The 13844-nt window shown below is 39.8% G+C and overlaps 1 protein-coding gene across 6 annotated transcripts in view; it reads right to left on the bottom strand.

Moving 5' to 3' along the window:
* The window catches only part of RIMKLB (ribosomal modification protein rimK like family member B), a 50996-nt gene that overhangs the window by 16487 nt on the left and 20665 nt on the right, over positions 1-13844 (bottom strand). For all 6 annotated transcript variants that reach the window (XM_063148650.1, XM_063148649.1, XM_063148651.1 and 3 more), the window contains exon 4: positions 1685-1915. In XM_063148650.1, coding sequence (XP_063004720.1) covers positions 1685-1915 — 231 coding nt within the window. The remainder of the gene's footprint in view (positions 1-1684; positions 1916-13844) is intronic.

The raw sequence follows: 13844 nt of genomic DNA, 5'->3' as shown, positions 1-13844 counted from the left end.
TGATCACAATCCCAAAAGGCTCAATCTAATCTTCCAAATCCAAATGCCCCAATTCAACCATCTTGTTCCATTTTATTCCTTTTACTTTATCAACTTCCATCTTTTCAAATGTCTAACAGGAAAGCAGCAGACACATAACACTAGTAACAGTTCCATCCAAACTACTAACCAGGAAAACAACACAGAACGTGATGACAAGGCATAATCCACAGAGCAGCAACAATCCAGACCTGGTCAGTTCACCTCCCCACTTCCGAAGGCTTAAGTCTCCTGTATCTCATTCTCTCTATATCCTGAAGTAGTACTTCAACCTTTTAATCTCATTGCATCTCTAAGGACCTTAGAGTGTAGCTTTTAATGGCCATTCACACAATTATGGTTGATACTTCAAGGTTACTTGAGTTCAGTTCAAAGAAGGCTGACCACAGCACAAGAAATACAGAAGAGAAAAGTCAGCAGACAAAGGGATGAGCCCCCTCTAACACATCATGCAGTAAAGTGCAGAAGTCAAGTCAAGACACAAAGTCACAAAGTCAGCAGCAGCCATCACAACCCTGCCATGGAGTTTAATGCATGTCATGGAGTAACATGTCATCCAGCGCACCCTGCTTTACTTGGCCAAGTCAGCTCTCACTGATAACTTGACACTTGTGGTTTAAAAAAACAAAAATGAAAAGAAAGCCATCCTTCTGTCAAATTCCAGAGGCAGCCACCAACAGAAGTGGGAGGAAGTTATGATCAAACTGGTATGTTCTACAATTATTAAGCATCATTCATCGTCTCCCCTTCCCCAAGAAAATTAAAAACTCATTCCTTTCTCAACAAGTTAGAGCAGCCACATGTATAAAGAAAGGGTATGTTTCTTCTCAAATTGTTTTCATGGCGATTGATGGAAATAGTAATTCATAGTAATTGACAGAAAGCCATGGTTTTGTCAATCCTTTTTCTCATTTTGTAACACTCCCATTATAAAAACTTATTGATGCAATCACACAAACAGGAAGAAAGCACTGGTATTCCCAGAAGGAACAGAGGGTTGAGAGGTATCTACAGCTCTTTAACAGATTGTAATTAAAAGCAGAAACAGCATCAAGGTAGCTCAGACAAATGGTTCCTCTAATCTAGCACTCTGTCAGGAACCAGAGATACCAGAGATTCCAGAGGCAGTCACAATAAACTATAATTAACTGTTTTGGTGGGAAACAAAGCCTAAACTATTGTTAAAAGGTGAACACAAGGGATGGTACTCCTTGCTACTCTTGTCCTTTCCCAAAAACTAATGTATTTGCAGACACTTTTATTCATATAGGAGTTTAATCTACTTTCAGGTTGTAAGTCTAGTTTTCTGTGGTACTTATGACATTAGCACCCCAAGCTCTTGTCTGCTGTTTTAGGCAATTGGAAAAGAACAGAAAGTATTATAGCACTAACAGCCAAAGTCAGTTACTTGGAAGGCTGAGGTACAGTTCCAGTACTCTTTTCAAAGCATCAAAAGCTAATCAACAAAGACAAAACCAGAATCTGGGTGTCACAACTTTAACTTCCTTTTTGGTTACTCAACACTTAGCCGTGGAACTGGTCTCATGGCTAAATTTCTATGGATTTCCAAAACTTACATCTTTTGCACTGCAAAAGCACAAGTTGTCTAGGCAACTATGCTACCTCTTTGATCCAACAGCCTTACCATATGAAAAAGTGTCTGGAAGAGGCACACCATGGCCAGCAAGTTCTTGAAACGTCCAGAACTTGTTGACACAGTTGAGGATGGCTTGAGGACGATTCATCAATCGACAGCCCATCTTCTCTAGGTGGCGAAGGACTGTGATGTCGCTGTCACTCTGGACCCAAGGTGTTGGCACACGCACAACCACCACTTGTGGGTAAGCAGTAATGAGCTCCCCTTTCACCCGGAGACCTAAAGAAGGAAGAGGAAAAACATCCCAGTCTTAAGTCACAAGGTCTCCAGGAGAAGGTAAACAGGCACAGATACTGCACTATCTGTGATCAGAGATATCAGACTTCAACAGTAAGTGTTAAAACAGCACAACTCTCCCTAGCACGCATCTTGTCAGCTATGCTGTTTCACTCATGTCACTCTTAACTCACTTAAAACTAGGACCAAGCAAAAACCAGACTTAATTAGGGCACACAGTCTTGGGCTCCTTCCCAGGGTGATGGACATTTGTTTACAGGTTGACACTCCACCCTTTCTATGGGTGTAAGCTGCACACTACTGTATCAACAGCTCAGGAGGTTCCTTCCTGCCTCCCACCGCTGGGTCTTGCCTACAGGATGCAGTTCATACCTTTCCCAGTCCCAGCTGTATTGATCCCTCTGTTTGGGGCACCACGTTACACAACATATTGCCAAAGTAACAGAGACTAGGTACGATCCTTAAAAAAACACAAAAAACCAGCAGTATTTTTAACAGGTCATTTCAACAATCTGAATAATATTAAATTAAGTAGTCAGAAATAATTTTATCAGTTAACAGGGAAGCACCCTGTGACAAAGGCAAGAACTAGAAGGAAAGCCAGCTTTGCCACCAAGATCAATATATTACTTAATCATGACCTATAGTTTTACAGGCTAATTCTCTGAAAAAGAAACACTGAAAGACGAGCTGCGGGAATAGGCATACAACAGGATTGGACAGGAAAGCATCAAGCTCAATGGAGACAATCTGGCATCTGAGGACAGGAAAAGACAAACAAGGTTTGATATTTATTTGCCTTATGTTCAAAGCAAAAATTTATGACTTCAGCAAAAAAAACCTCAGCTCACACCGCTATCAGCACTTAAAGGGTTAAAAAAAAAAAAAACACCAAAAAACGTGAGCTGAGAAATCACAGTGCATCTGCATCTTGTGCCTGCCAAAGGCCACCTGTAACTTGTGAGATCAAACCAAATTTTATTACCTGATTACTGTATTCCAAAGATGCTACATTACAAATACAGACTTGTATCTACTCTGCATGAAGGCACTGATTGCCAAGCGATATATTTCATTTCAAGGTGCATTAGAATTAATTGGGGAGAATTGGGAGGGAGGGAGGAGAGAAGAAGGGGGGGTTTTCCCCCTCTGTACTTCCCTTTTTTCTTTTCTTCTCCCAGCCAGGATGTATTTTAGACCTTGCATTAAACATAATGAAGCAACCACCCAACTCCCAAAATGGAAGTTGAAATGTGCTGCCCAGTCCTCAGGAGAACACAGAACCACACTCTGGAAAGGCCAAAACAGAGCCACATCCAATACAAATCCCTTTTTCCAATCCCCACAGCCACAATTGCACAGAGATGAGCAAACATAAGCAGACGGGTGCTCTGGCTGCTCACCTCATTAGCACCAAGCACTGCCGCATTGCAGCTGACATGACTCGCGTGTTTAAGTAAGCAGGCTCCAGACACACACACACACCCCATTTTAGAGAGGCATCTCAGGCAAGATTAAAAACAAGACACTGCTACAAACCTAAGCAGACTGTGAACAGCACAAAATGGACTACCATCTCCTTTAGCCAGAAAAGGAGTACAGATTCAGCAAGCAGAGGATTTTTTTTACTTATTAGTCAGATTCCACCTTACACATGTATTTTTCCATTTAGGTGCATGCCCAATTACACCCACTTTTTGCCAATGTAATTGCATGCACATCCTGATCCACATGCAAGCTGTGCAACAATCATTCTAAAAAGGGCTATTTTCTACATAGCCCCAAATTGCCACCGTTATCTGTGTTGTGAACCAAAACGACACAGTTTTCCAATTCATAATCTCTCAGTCTATTTTGTTCTTTTGCTTTAAAGTCACGCCACATGCTGAAGTTTTGCACCATGGATTCTGAAAAAGAAAAACAGCAGTTTGAGGAGATGTGTTTGTCTCACCTGGAATTCTTCTGAGTACCTGTGTTAGACCTGACTATCAGACTGGTGTAAATTTAGCCAGGTCACCATCCCCCCTGAAGTGACTTTGGAAGTACAATGATGCTATCAACAGAACAGTCTGAGCTTTTGTTTCAGATTCAGTCATATTCTCTGGTCTGGATACTGTTCTCCCCAAAACAAAATTTCTCTCCCCTTACAGAAGGCAATTTACAAACAGAAAGAAGAGCTACTAAATGAAATGTATAATTTGAATCACTACTACTGATATGCACCATAAAAATTAGCTGCAGTCTCCCAGCAACACAGTGCTGCAAACAGAAACAGCTTTATTACAGTAAAAAGGAGAAGCAGATTCTGCCATTTTGGAACAAGCATGCATTCAGCATTCCATCTGAGACCCATCAGTTAAGAATCAGGTTAATGGTCATTATTGCCAAGTGGGCTGATAAAATAATATTTATTCACTATAATGTGCTGAAAGCAGTAACACAGAAGATACTAATATGTAGGGGTAATTTTTTTCCAAAGAACTAATTCATGAATGTAAAGAAGAATAAGGCAAAAAAAAAGACTACAGAGATGTTACATAGTGGTTTAGAGCTAATTTTTTTTTTAATCATAGATTGTACTAAGTTGAAAGGGACCCACAATGCTCATCGTGTCCAACTCCTATCACTGCACAGAACAGCCCAAATAATCACACCATGTACCCAGGAGCACCGTCCAAATATTTCTTGAACTCTGTCAGGCTTGGTGCCGTGACCACTTTGCTGGGGAGCCTGTTCCAGTGCCCAAACACCCTCTGTGTGATAAACCTTCTAATATTCAACCTAAACCTCCCATGACTAGCTTCAGGCCACTCCCTCAAGTCCTGTCACTGGTCAGCACAGAGAAGAGATCAGTGCCTGCTGCTCTGCTTCCCCTCATGAGGAAGCTACAGACCACTCAAGGTCTTCCCTCAGCCTCCTCTTCTCCAGGTTCAACAAAGCAAGTGACCTTTTTCACAGTGTGGCACACAAAACTGCACACAGCTGAGATGAACCCTCTTTTCTTTGCAGTTATCGGGTCATCCTGATCCCAAAACAGTAAAGCAGGTTACACTCACTGTTGCCTGTGGACAATGAGCTGACCTCACAAACACACAGAAGGCAGACACTCAGATCATACAGAAATACCTTGACAAATAACAAGTTAATCCATTCGTTGACATTTTCAGTGGTTGCCCATGACATTGCAGACACAGCAAAGAGACAGCTATACAGTCCTTCAAAACACCAATAATATAAGCCAGGAAAGGAAAATTCAAGCTTATCCAATACTGTGAACTTTCATATAACTCATCATATAACAACCACTTTACCAGAGCCTGATGAACAATTTTTAGGTTATCACAAAATATTTGGGTATTCTTTGGTTCTAAGACATAAAAACTCATGGGCTGGAATATCACATAGTAAAAACAGATGTAAACCCTGCTCTTCAACGAGACGTATTCTTTCACTCAGTTCCAGCTATCTTTGTTCTTCCTCTGCAAGACAAATTTCTCCAAAATGGAACGTGGTACACCTATAACATTAGACACCAATCATCACAGTATTCAGACAAAGTACAAAAGGAATTTTTGCAATGTGAACTGTAATCACCTGGGAATAAACCTCACCAGTTACACCTCAAAGTCAGAGCCTCAAGTTTCTCTCAAAAACAGTTCAAAGCAGCACATGATAGAACTGAGTGGGTAAATGCATGATTATTCATCAGTTGGCCCAGCCACTCTCCTGCTTTTCACTCCCAAAGAACAGCAGGCAAGTTTAAAATGCAAAGCAGCTGGTCTCTGCTAAAAAGGATTATTTTGACCCAAAAGGTAGAAGCCATCACATAAACCTGTGAAAACCACAGAAAACAGAGCATTAAACTGTACTAAAGACAGAAGAAAGAGGCAGAGATTGCTACTGATGTTACCTGTGAGATCAGAAAATGTGCATCTACATTCTTACAAAGTTCCTGAGACACTAACCTCCAGCACAGCAGAGCTTATTCATATTGTAAGATACTCAGGATGACAGATGTCTCTCAAAAACCTGATTTAGTACAATTTTAGGGTGGACAAACATACTCTGGGAAAAAACACACAATGATGGCATTATGGATGGCTAAAAAGGATTGAGATTTCAAGCAACTGTGTGTGGCTTCTGAGCATTTTAATTCACATCCAAGCAGTATTTTAAATTGCTTACATTTTTGAAACTCATTATATTCCATTTGCAACCTACACAAATCCTTTCCAATCTCTACAAGACTCATTCATCAGCAGATTAGTAACTACTGCAAAGCAATAGCTCATGTCCAGTTTGCATGTTACAAACAACTGTACTTTTAGTTGAAACAATGCAAATGCTTTCACAGAAAGAATGTAGTTTCAGAATGTAAGTCTAAAAACTCAAAGATTGCAAGGACATCAAAAATATTTTCAGATGCTTTATATATCTTGCTTTAGCAAACATCAAGCACTTTTAACAAAAGATTAAACCTCAGTAAAATTAAATAAATTTATAAAAGATTAAGCTTTTCACTGTGCCTGGAAACAGCTGATACATTGCCTTGCTACCCATGGAAGCTCATGACCTATCAAATCCATTTCTGACCAAAGAGATAAAAAGAGCAGGAATGAGGCACAAAAGGTGCATCTTTCATTTGACTTCCTGTATATATTTCACAGAATTTGTCTGAGAACTGTGTGGCTATGAGAAGTTTCCAAACATGACAACACAGTTAATGTACGTGTAATTCCATGTATAACATGGATAACTATGCAAAAAATCCTCACTTTGTGGCCTCAGCTGTGCCTACCTCTGTCTTTAGCAAAGCCCCTAATGAACACCAGCTCTCGGAAATACATAAGTAAAACAAAGCAGGAAAAGTGTTTCAGTATTAAGACAGATCCAGTATGTGGAATTTTCTAACTTTTTCTAACAGACATACCAGCATATAAGTGGTTGGTCATCATGCATGCAGCACTACAAAAAATAAAATCTGAATCAAATTTCACTAGCATAAAACATACACCAGCTCCCACCACATTTCCAACCGGAGCTAGCAGGGTCTGGGAACTTCCAGATATATTACCCAGATTTTTCCTCAGAGATCTGTAGGCTACCCTGAAAGTCTCCAGCTCTCAGAACTTTGTTATACAAATTTATTCATCCACCCATCCATGGAGCTGCTAACGTTTCCCAAATGAACAGTCACTCAGCAAGCAGGCTATAATGAATTCAACTCAGTCAGCTGGGAGAAACAGGCAAGCCTTCTACCACACAAACCTTTCCTCGTATTTTGATGATATTACATCCTGCTACTTGCTCTTCACAATTCATCAGTTGTTCTCACAGACATCACTGAATTTTTCTACAAGCCTGGAATCACTCCTGCTCTCAAATCAGTGCATTCCTATTTCATTTGTCCTCCCAATATCTGTCACCCACAAGACACTGCATAATATTTGCATTAAATCATTATAAAGTGTTTAATAATTACTTACAGTTTACTTGCAGGGAATTAAATGTGTTTCACCCTAATTGCCATGTTAAAGCAAGCTTAAAGCTCAGAAGGGAGATACCCCAAACCTAAACACCAGATTACTGCCATAACAAGATATACATTCCCTCACAACTAAATTTCTAAAATTTTCAAAACTCAGCATACTTCAAATATACATTCTGCCAAGACTGTGTCAGAATTAAGGAATAATTAACAAAAGCAGAATTAATATTCATTAAATACTACTCTATATCTCAAAAGCTTGCTGGTATATTAATTTAACTTTATGTATCTATCTTATAATCCAACTATAAACAACATAAAATTTCCAGAAATTGGATGATAAACCTTTTTTTTCCAACTTCTTTTTTCAAACCTTTTTTGAAAAACACAACTTCATTGAAATATACAAGTATTTTGGAGCAATTGACAATTCCTGGGGGTTTTGCCAAAGACAGAGGCAGTCACTGAAGTTAGATTCCTCTTCTGAGAAGTGGCTGCTCGTGGCAGCTGTATGCTAGATGAAGTATCACACTTCAAATGCAATTTTATTTGAACCAGAACTTAACCTCTGAAAGGCAGCTAAGCACTGAAATTTTAGAGAACCACAAATTCATTAACACCAAACTGAACTTCTCCCTTTGAAGTTGCACAGGAATTTTTCCTATATCACTTATCACCTAACAGCCACAATTTATTAGTCTGATCATTAAGTTGTCACAATTCCTCCAAAATGTTACTGCCATGTAAAAGCCTCTTTGGTATCTAGTATTACCAAGGTATTTTTTACCCTAGTGTCCACAGAAACAGATTTCTCCAACAGTTCTGTGCTGGGTGTTTTAAGTTCAAATTCTCTCCCTTCCTATCCTGCTCACTAGTTTTTTCAAACCAAATTAACATTCAACCCTATGTATTTAATATGACCTCACCCTACTTCTCCACAAAAACTTTGCCAGAAAGGCTTTCCCACCAGGATACACTTCCACAACTCAGCAGTACCAAGGAAATCACACAGAGCAGAGACAAAATTGATCTCTCTAGAACAGTACTATGCCACTGTATTCTGAAAAAAAATGTATTCTGGAAATCAGGAGCTGTAGATTTAGCAAGCCCTTATGATGAAACCTTTACCTAAACCCACTGCTCAGCACAGATCACACTTCAAAAGCAGACATCTGTTTATAAGCCAGACATGATATTTTAGTTTCTACATGGTTTAGGTGAGCCTCTTGTATCTCATTAGGACTTCTGTACAATAGTTCCACAAGGTGATCTCAGAACATTCCTGGGTCAAATAAGCATTATTGACAGAGTTTTAGAAGTCTAAGGCATCTTCAACTGAAAGAACACCCACTTGTGGCAGGTATCCGTCCTGTATCATCTATCCAGAGCCTACCAACACTGAGAGCCTTAGAAATAACAAGTTCTGGAATCCCTTCCCCAGCTCAAATGCAGAAAGTCAAACACTAAACAATCCCATCCTAATTGAGTGTTACAGAACAAGAACAGAATCATAAAATCATGAAGGCTGTAAAACATCTCTAAAACCAAGTCCAGCAATTAACCCAGAATTGCTAAATATACGTAAATTAACCTTACTGTAAACTAACTCCATTCTTAACACTCAGTCAGTCTTTCCCATGTTTTACATGTGCTGTTTCTGTTCATTGTGAATAGCAAGTGAAGAAAAAAAGTTAAGGATACACCTGAAATAAAAAGGCTGATTGAAAAGGTCTTTCCAAGAGCAGAAATCCCAAGGAAGATTTCAAGCCACCCATAACAGGTTCTCCTCCCATCTGGGATTAATCAGTTTTTTTTTCCTGTAATATCAAAACCTACTAAATACCTTTAAAATACCTACCATAATGCACCTCATCTCTGTCTGCTACCAAACAATACCTTCTGACACCAGGAGATGCCGTTTATTTACTTAAGCAAAGTGCGGAAGCAAAGTGGAGAAGCATGCAATCTGAGATTCAATTTGTAATGAAGACACAGATCCTTCATATCTGTCTCCCATAACAGAAAAAATACTTATAAAACAATGTCTACACTGTCAAAAACTTTTAATAAATTCTATCCAACTCCCTCTCCTTTCCAATTTTTCCTAAATATATTTAGCTGAGCCTGAATTCTGGGGACTGGACAGATCCCCTCAGTTTATTGTTTTGACCTGTCACTGCAGTCTAAAGCCCTCCTCGTCAAAACTGCATTCAATTTATGAATTGGAAGCACTTATTTTGGAAACAAATGTATCCTTCTTAAAAGAAGGAATTTCGCTCTGGTATTTTGGGTAAAATTGCATTAAACCTGACTCTAAAGCTTGCAGAGATAACATCAATTCCTGTCAATTAGGAGAGTCTGTTGTTTTGTGGGGTTTTTATAATGTGTCAGAGAAAACCTGGTACTTGGACATACAGTATACAACAGTTGAAGTGTCATTGTGAGTAAAGTATTTTCCTCCATGAGCACCTTCAGTCCCCTAAAAAAGTTGTTCTAAAAAAGCTATAACCCAAAATTTCTTAGTTTTGACAGACATTAACATAGAACCATACACAAATCAAAGGTATATGAATGAAGAACCAAGAAATCCATTTTTCCTACACCTCTGTAAGCAAACTCACTGAGCTTGTCTCCTCTTTCTGACTTTAGAGGGTTAAAACTACATTGCAATAGCTGTACACACGCTCCATGTCCATACTGTAATGACAACACAGATATAACACTGCAGTATTATTTTGCACCTGATCTGGATGCAGAAGCTTCCACCTAGTCACAAAACCATGTTAACTAATTAAGATACTTACTTAGTATGCTCCCTAATTAATACACTCCATACAATCTACAACGTTCTTCTTGAAAGAAAATGTTCCTCATTATTACACAGTCCTTCCAACCAGTCCAGTCAAATACAAAAATCATGTTGTGGTAGTACCGTACTCACAGACACCATGCTAAAGCAAGTAGATGGGACAGCCCTCCCACTATCAGCTTGTTTTGACTTCTGAAGGCAACACATTTAAGAGATCAGCCAATTTACCACTAATCTCCAGACTGTAAGGGTAATTCTGTGCTGACCAATCCCTACAAGCTGGTAAGTATCTTTATAAACATTTCATCTACACTACATGATCTGAGGCTCTCTTGTCTGAAATAATCACCCGCCCAAATAACAAAGAAATAAAAACCACTAAGAATCTACAGCTCTCATCAGAAGAGAGAGAAACAAAAGCTTTACCACTTCAGGTATGATAAGTCTCCTTAGTTCATTTAGCTCTTCCACAGATTACTCAAAGAATCACCTTTAAATATCTGCAGATTACATTTTTCTTCAAGTTCTTCCATTTTACAGCAACACAATCCTGGAATTTCACTACCAAATGCCACTCTTGATCTGTTCTTAGTTACTGAATTGCAATTTACATTCATTCCAACTTAAAAAGATTAAAAACTCTGAAAGGAAAAGGTCTGACAGCATGCTATGAACCTTGGAAGACCTAAGCAAGAAAGGGGAAGAAATGAGCACCCCTTTAGAAATTCCCGTGCTGAAGAAAGCACTCACATAAGGTTGTGGTTCTAAGGCAATTTTGACTTAAATCCTGTTGCTGCCAACAGTTTTACTCTCCAGCTCCATGCAATCCTACAGTGGCATGTACCACCCACTCCCTATCACTCATACACAGACCCACTGGTGAGCTGGTAAGTTTCCCACACCAGCAGGAAACTCTTCTGTTCTTCTGTGGAATTCAATTTCTTGCAGGTGTTTCAAGCTGAACAAGCTCACTGCAGGATCTGATGAATCCAGGTGTCAACTGCAACAGAGAAACCTGGATCACAGCAAGGACAGCAAGGATCTCAACAGTTTAAATTGTCAAGATAGTGCTGTTTTGAGACTAGAATTATCTATAGTGAGGTGGGTATTCTTTCTGCATTTACAACTCGATTGTCACTATGCTAGCCCAGCCTCCAGCTTTGTAAAACCAAACCAATCAGACTGATTGCTGTTTCTCCAACCCCTGTCCTATGCAGGTAATACATTCTCCAGTGGCTTCCACGCTCTCAGGTTAAGAAAAATTTGCAGCAAAACTGCTACAAAAACCCAGTGGCCAGAGCTGTTTGAGCAGGACTAACAATTACAAGCAACAAGACATGCAGTTTACATGTACAGAATCCTTTCTGCCTGCAACCACTGAACTTTATTCAACTCCAAGCATCCACAAAGGGCATGCACTTTCAGAATCCTGCCTCACCTTTAGTCCCAAGCATGTAAGGAGGAGGGCACAAAGAACCATTTCAGTCTTAGGCCAGAATGATCCTGGGAAGATTGACAGAAAAAGAAAAGGAAGCAGGATATGAACATGCACATTTCAAAAATTTCCAGTCAATACCAAGTTATTTCGACCTGCACTTACCATGACTTCAACCCATAATCTCTGCTCAATTGGCAGCTGGATAGTTTGCATGCCTGAGGTACTGTGGTGAATGGATAAAGGCTCCTTTAGAAGGACAGGCTGTGAATATGAGAAGGGTTTGTGCCCCATACAAAGGAGTAGATCACACACATGCAGCTCTGCTTTGGAGTGCACAGAGCTAGACAAGAGCCCAGCAACTGATACAGCATACTAACACATTGTGACCATATATTTGGACCACCCACTCCATGAGGGTGGTCTAACTTTGTCACACACTGAGAGGCTGTGGCAGTTTCATCCTTGGAGATATTCAAAACCTGACTTCACACACCCCAAGCAACCTGATCTAACTTCAGAGCTGGCTATAGCTTTCATGTTGGCCTCTGTAACTAGAAGGTTGGTCCAGATGTCTTTTAAAGGTCCCTTTCAAACTCAATTATCCCCCTGACTCTCTGGGGCCTTCTCCTGCAGTATGCCTGGGCTCTTAAGTTACTTATTGTTATGCCCAGCTGTAACAGTAGGATGCTTGCTCCACAATGCCCTATTTCATATCCCAAACTAGATATGTGGGTTCACTGGGCAACATCCTGTCTTTCTTTTGCATTATCAAGATCATCTGACAAGTTCTTTTAGTCATTAAAAATTAAAGATCAAGTTCTTCATGCTAGAAGTGGAAAGTGCTTTTATAGGTTTGACAGTTGTAGAGGAGAGACAGGACCCAAGGCCTGATTCTCTGACCACAAGGAAATTTGGAAAGAGATCAAAGAAGAAATTTAATATGTGGTAAAGGCAAATCCTGTCTGGAAAGCAAAGTAACAAAGTGAGGAAAGAAGTTGTAGGCTTTCTTTGTTAAGCTCTAAAGAAACAACTGAAAATGGGCCTCACACATCATCATTTCATTTTCCTGGATGTAGTCATCCAACAAGACAGGCCTTCACAGAAAGACGCAGAAAGCTGTCAGGGAAAGAAAGGGTAGTACCCTTTAGGACCTGAGTTGAGTTTGAGTCTAGTTTTGTGGGGAAAAAGCTACTTCGAACCTTAAAAGGATTTTTAAGATACACTTACCAAAACTTTGTCTCACTGGGAATAAGAAGCAACAGACTGCACGCCAGACAAAGGAGAGTTAAACTTTTACTGCGAGTCTACAGGATATTCCTGAATGCTGTCTGAGTCAGGGGAACAAGGACACATAGTAACACTAGCAGGAGAACTTGGTGTGGCCTCTCCTGTTATTAACAACAACATTCATTGAAGGAAAAGGCATGACATAGGAAAGAAAGCTAACCCTCAACACGGAGAGGCAAGATTTGCATGGCTCTGCTTTCTAGAACAGTGTGGTTGGTGCAAGGAATCTGAAGCTCACAAAAAATAATTTCATTATCACAACAACCAGCTGCCTCTGCCACTGCAGGCTCAGCCGGGCTCACTAGTGCTCCCTTTCTACATATTAAGAAAAATCTCAACTCAAAGCAGGGCATCCTGCCTGACCACAGAACTAAGAATGTAGTTCACCCTCTGAGTGTGTTCCTCATCCAGGAACAGAAGGCCCAACACTTAATGTTGATGTCCAAAAGTAATATATTACTTTTTTTATATCTATGAAGATATCCTTAACCATGAAAAAAGCCTGCAAGGCACCTCATAAAATATGAAATATAAACACTGAAAGCAGTGCTATCAAAAGAATGCAAACTGAATTCCAAGAATGGAATAAGCCAATTTCCAGAGTAGTCGAGTACAATAACAATGGGGACATGTCAATTTACATATTCATGAAACAAGTAGAAGGGAGAACAAAGTATAAGAGCAACTCCCCCAGGTATTCAGGTAAAATTCCTTGGTGTCACTGACAGAATACACATTATCTTCAAGGTAAATTTATCCATGGACTACTATTCAAAGACAAGAGTATTAGGTCACCCAAGTAATTAGTTATCATTCCAGCACTCCTGGTTTCCCCTACATCTACATTTTTCAAAACCTGGATAGTAAATAGTGTTGATGCATCCAGCAC

The sequence above is a fragment of the Melospiza melodia genome, chromosome 2 (genome assembly GCF_035770615.1).
Source record: "Melospiza melodia melodia isolate bMelMel2 chromosome 2, bMelMel2.pri, whole genome shotgun sequence".
Taxonomy (NCBI): Eukaryota; Metazoa; Chordata; class Aves; order Passeriformes; family Passerellidae; genus Melospiza; species Melospiza melodia.
The sequence above is the reverse complement of the archived record's forward strand: the minus strand, read 5'-3'. Positions and strand labels throughout refer to the sequence as shown.